This window comes from Ciona intestinalis, unplaced genomic scaffold, assembly GCF_000224145.3.
Source record: "Ciona intestinalis unplaced genomic scaffold, KH HT000076.2, whole genome shotgun sequence".
NCBI lineage: Eukaryota > Metazoa > Chordata > Ascidiacea > Phlebobranchia > Cionidae > Ciona > Ciona intestinalis.
This window is the reverse complement of record NW_004190398.2, coordinates 475,532-480,937: the sequence shown is the minus strand read 5'-3', so window position 1 is coordinate 480,937 and position 5,406 is coordinate 475,532. Positions and strand designations below refer to the sequence as shown.

Sequence of the window (5,406 nt, the reverse complement as noted above, 5' to 3'; positions counted from 1 at the left end):
CTAAGGATCCCCGTCGAGCCTGTACCCATTACCTCTGGGTTACAGGCAGGCGCGCTAACCACTACACCGGACGCTACTACACCACGGCGCCGGAAGCGTTTTTACTGACGCCTTTTTTTATACATTTATCCGACCGTGTTTTAACGCCTATTGTCTTGCTGTTGGTACCATTCTCATCGTTTAAAAACAAAACAATTTGATGTTCGCTACAGTATTCAAAAAATGTAAAATTGTTACAAGGGTAGCTTAAGCTATACTTACTCTGTTTTCAGAGATCCGTTAGGTAGCGCTCGTGTGGTGGTGGTTGACGTAGTTTTAGTTGCCGACCAACTCTTGGTTGTATTTTCTTTTGTAACTCCGCCAGTTTCTGCAATATATATTGGAATAAATATCCGACAATTTACATAGATTATTTAAAAATTCATGTATTATGCTTTAGAATTGCAATACGCAATAATTTGTTTAGATTCACAAAATATTTTTAAACAAAAAGAAAAATATTCAAGCGGTAAAATTAATACCATTAGGACAATACCTCCAAAATTTCGTGTTTTTACCAATTTACAGTGCGCTTTTGGTTATAACTTCTGTAAGTTTTCTTTGTTTACTCCCAAATGGGACGATAAAAGAAAAAAACATGTCCTATCTTGTTCCAACAAACTTACCTGCTTTCTTCTTCCTCAAATCCCGAATAGCTCGCCTTATTTTCCTTCTGTCGTCAAACTCTTCAGCCTCGTACAACTGCAAAAGAAAATTCGGTATGACGTCAAACAAATTATGACGTCACAAATAGTCAAAACTTCACAAAAATGTATGACGTCACTTTAAGTTATGACATCACAAATAATATGACGTGACAGAAAGTAATGACGTGACAAAATGTTCTGACTTTACATAATTTGAATCTTTTTACGTCAAATAAAGTCATTATGTCACTTAAAACTATGACTTCACTTAAAGGTATAACGTCACAAAATGAACCTTACGTCACACAACCACAACACACTCACCAATTTCTCTAAGATTGCCTCTTCGGTCACTGAGCTAAGATTGTCAAGCGTGTACCGCATGGTGGCTTCGGGTGCGTCGGATTTCTAAAAGAAAAAGAGCGGTTTGTTCAATATATGGTAGCTTGGGGTAAGGCGGTCCAAACAAGATTAGGAAATACGGAAGTTGTGCAATTTCGCAATGGTCTTAGTAATTATGCCTTTACCTCAGGCCCTGTAATTTACATGTTACTTTAAAGGGTAAATAACTGGCTTTTTGGATGGATGATATAATAAGTCCGAATAAATAACGTCATATTAAGAAGCCCGCAACCCGATGTGACCAAATGACTCGTGAGCGCCAACTAACGAACGAGATTTTGTAAAAATAGTTCGAGAAGAATAGTTGAAGGATGGAAGAAAGGATGAAAAGAAAAAATAGAATAGAAACCTCGTCTGGGATCGGGGGTTTTCCATACCCCACGTGTTTGATGACCTTTCTCATGACCTCCTCAAGAAACCGAACGTCATCACGTAACTGGCGAGTCTCTTCTCTGAGCTCTTGGTTGCTAAGGGCAACCTGACGTAGCGTTTCCGCGCAAACGCATTGTGTGGCGCCGACGTCATCCAGTGACGTACATGTTGAGGACTGTGACGTCATAATATGCGGAGTGTCGCTTTTAGATGAAAAGTTTTTGGAAGATTTTTCTTCTTCCGAAATATAATTTTTGTTTTGAGATTCTTCACAAATTTCTTCGTCCGAAGTAATGACGTCACAGTTACCGCTTACGTCAAAGTCTATGACGTCATGATCGCTGTCCCTATCGAATGGTGTCTCGTCTACTTCTTTAATTGAATCAGTGTTAGAAGATGGAGAGCATTCTCCGGATGCAGGATTTTTAAGAGAGTCCTCCAGGATTCGGAGACCAAGAGAAAGAAGAGAGTCGACACTGGAGCATCTTTGTATGGCGCCTGATCGTGGCGTGGCGTATAAACTCTTAGATTTCAAGACGCCACACTTTGCTTCCGTGGCGCCGGTTTGTGGCACATAACTAGGCGAAGGTTTAAAAGAAAATTCGCCAGCGCCATCAGTTATACTTGGCACCGGACTGTCGTCAGATTTTAGACGTACCAGTAAACTAGATCTTGACCTGATGACGTCATTATGCTTGACGTCATGCTCGGGAATGACGTCATGTTTTGGAGCAATCGAGAGTCTGGGGCGGCGACGTTCAAGGGCGCTCTCTAGCGAGCTATCGTCCAAGCTGGACCGTCGGTTGAACATTTTAACAATTTGTTGAAATTAGACCTTCATACCAAAGACGAATTGAAGATAAAAAAGAAAGACTATAAAGAAATAAATAGGAGGAAAAGAGAAAGTTAAAACTGCGGTGGGAAAAGATAAATTGTCTAAACAGTATAGTAATGCTTTCCTGGGCGGATAATAAAACTCGAATCGTAAATTTTATGGCTCACTTAAGGCGGTTTATTTGTTTGAAATATCTACGTAGGTATATACGTACGTATGTACACCATATTCCAGAAACGCCTTATTCACATATATGACTTGCCATAGTTTAATTTATGGTCAACGGATTAGAAAAATGCAGCCACGTTTCTAAAATAAACTTTTACTGATAGAAATCTGTCCTTTTGTATTTAAAATGATAATTAAAACAATTTTACCACCGTGTTTGTAAACCTTTTTACAGTACACAATGCGAAATACGTCAACTTTTCTGCAAAACGGTCTAAAAAATGGTCATGACACTAATATACATTGTACATGTTTACAAAATTTAATAAACCTGCCAGTCAGCTAAGTCTGCAGACATTTTCCCATAAAATTCTCAAACCGAACTATAACGACATTAAATTGGTCCGAAGCACACCGTTTACTGTTTACAACTAAAGCAAATTGCATAGTTAGAGTCTGCGGTGGAATAAGTGTCTATTGGAGTTTTGTATCGGCGATTTTGTTGTGCTGCTGTATTTCGCTGGTAACTAGGTCAACTGACACATATGTCTTCACCTATATACGTCACAACAAGACGTGTTACGTAACAGATGAGCTTGGTGACGTAAAACCTTACTAAGTAGGGAATGGTATTCTGATTTCAAAACACTGTAATGTGTATAGTATGGTGGGGAAAGACGAAACACATTAAGCACATAATATCCAAATATTCTGATCGTGTTTTAAACAATTTACAACGTTCTAAAGAAGTTATGAGTATAGGATTTTAAAATTCTTTAAATATTTTTTGTTTACTACCAAATGAGACGAGAAAATAGGATGAAAATGTGTCCCGCCTCCACCACCGTACTATGATCACTTGAACAGTTAATTTCGCATGATGAAAATTGTACATCTTAATAATGCATTACCAAATGTGTAGGTCGTGGGGAGTGCATTTTAATTTATAATTTTATTAAAAGCGGTGGTCTTATAATAAAAGTTAATTTTATTCTGTTACGAGTTCATTTTTTACGAGATGTGCATCTTTTTAACTGTACATCAGTAAAACTTACCTCTGGTGTACCAGTGCCATGAATTTTCTTCGCCTTTTCTAACGACAAGCTGTCATAATACTGTACTAGCAAACGTAATGGCAATCTCTCGCTTTCAGCATTTTGAAAAACAGGCATGGTAGCTACTAATGACAACACCTCTGCGTGCGGAAAACAAGATTTAAACAACTTTTTCGTGAACATCGATTTTCGCCAGCACCAGACTTGCCGCGAGTGCTGATAAATTAATTGTTACGTCACAAAGGTGCATCTCGCGTTGATTAGCGGCGTTGACTGACAGCCAGTGTTAATTGAACATTTTGTTTATAGATAATCGATAACAGTAACAAGAACGAGAAAGGACAACGCTATTTCTGAAGCAATAATTTAGTTTTTATTTTATAAGGTATAACACATTACTATTCATACTGGTTGCTACAGACTAACCGACACAAAGACAGCTATATGGGCTATCATACATTTGTAAAGTTTTTTTTAAGTAGATTAGACTGGACCTCTTACGCGTTCTCTTAATTGGCGACTTTCCATTTGGAAAACAGGCACGACTGACGTAGGCATCCTATTTCGCTATAGTGACGTATACATCGCATTGCGCATGCGCGTGACAAACTTTCCATTTGCTGCACGTTTACCAAGAACTGTTTGGACAGAGCTTAACTAATTGCACCACTGCTATTGTACAGGCAAACGCATAAAGGCGGTCATAGTACCGAAACTCGTTGGTTTATAGTTATACTAAACGGAAACTGATTAATCTAATTCGTAAATCCGAGTGAGCGAATACCAGTTCCCGCTCATGCTGGTTACTTGCTTAACCAATATACACAGCGTGCGATGTAATCGCATGTACAGTCCATAGTTATACCATGCTGTGTGATTGGATTATTTGATGATTTTGGTTGGCTTGGAAAAATCGTTTGCTTGTGTGTATATGTATATAGTGGTATATCTATCNGCGTGGAAAATTACCAGATTGTTTATTTATTTTAAATTATAAGTCATACAGAAAATGCATATTGTTGTTAAATGTAAACCGTAAGCAGCAATATACTTGCAGTTCTCTAAGTCTGACACCTTTAGAAAACAACATGAAAGAATGAAACTTATTTATCGTAGCGCGGCGGGGCAACAACAGTCGTTATAACAATAGTGTTCTGTTTCTTATACCTCGTGCCAGCTTACGAGTTACCAAGTATGTTACTTTGTGGGTGATTTTGTTTTTGGTATTTGTCAGTTTTTTATAATGTATGGCTGATAATTTGCACAACCCATAAGAGACTACTGGGTTGGAGCAATTGCCGTTAAATGTCTTACCCAAGAACACACCATGGGCGTCGCCAAGGGGGGGGGGGGCTGAGGGGCCATGGTCCCCCCCAAATTTTGAGTTTTACAGTAATGTTATTGGTGAAAAAATAAAATCAAAGTGTTAAACGTGCTAAACAGTGATGTTCAAATGGGGGATCTCGATCCGGTTCCGGATCCTTTTTCTAATTAAAAGAAAAAGAAAGAAAACATTTAAGCCTGTTTTTAAATTTCTTACACATGCTAAATGATAAGGTGTCAGTCCCTATTATGACGCAAATAATCGCCGTGTGAAATGCTATTATGTCGTAATTAGTTGCCAGGTCAAACAATCGCTATTATGATGGATGAATTCACGTGTGAATCCATATTATTTCGTAATAAACAGTCTCCTGCTAGCTAAGAAAAACAAATCTCAAATTTTGTGACAAAAATGGCTGGTGGTAGGCAACGAATAGAGTTTTAAATGTAGTTGTAGATCGTTGTGTTTTCATGCGGCGTAATTGTGAAAAATAAATGCCATTCACAGTACGCCTTCCCGTGTTTTGTGTTGTAACTAGGTGGTTTTTCAAACCCAAAATACAAC

General features: G+C 38.2%; 1 protein-coding gene across 1 annotated transcript; it reads right to left on the bottom strand.

Moving 5' to 3' along the window:
• Positions 1-257: 257 nt before the first annotated feature.
• On the bottom strand, positions 258-3,243 carry LOC100176608. The gene is made up of 4 exons (XM_026838405.1): positions 1,438-3,243; positions 1,011-1,094; positions 666-741; positions 258-367 (listed from the first exon to the last, which is right to left on the bottom strand). Exons 1-4 carry the CDS (start codon positions 2,269-2,271, stop codon positions 258-260), a joined length of 1,104 nt encoding a protein of 367 aa, XP_026694206.1. The 5' UTR covers positions 2,272-3,243.
• Between the last annotated feature and the right edge of the window lie 2,163 nt (positions 3,244-5,406).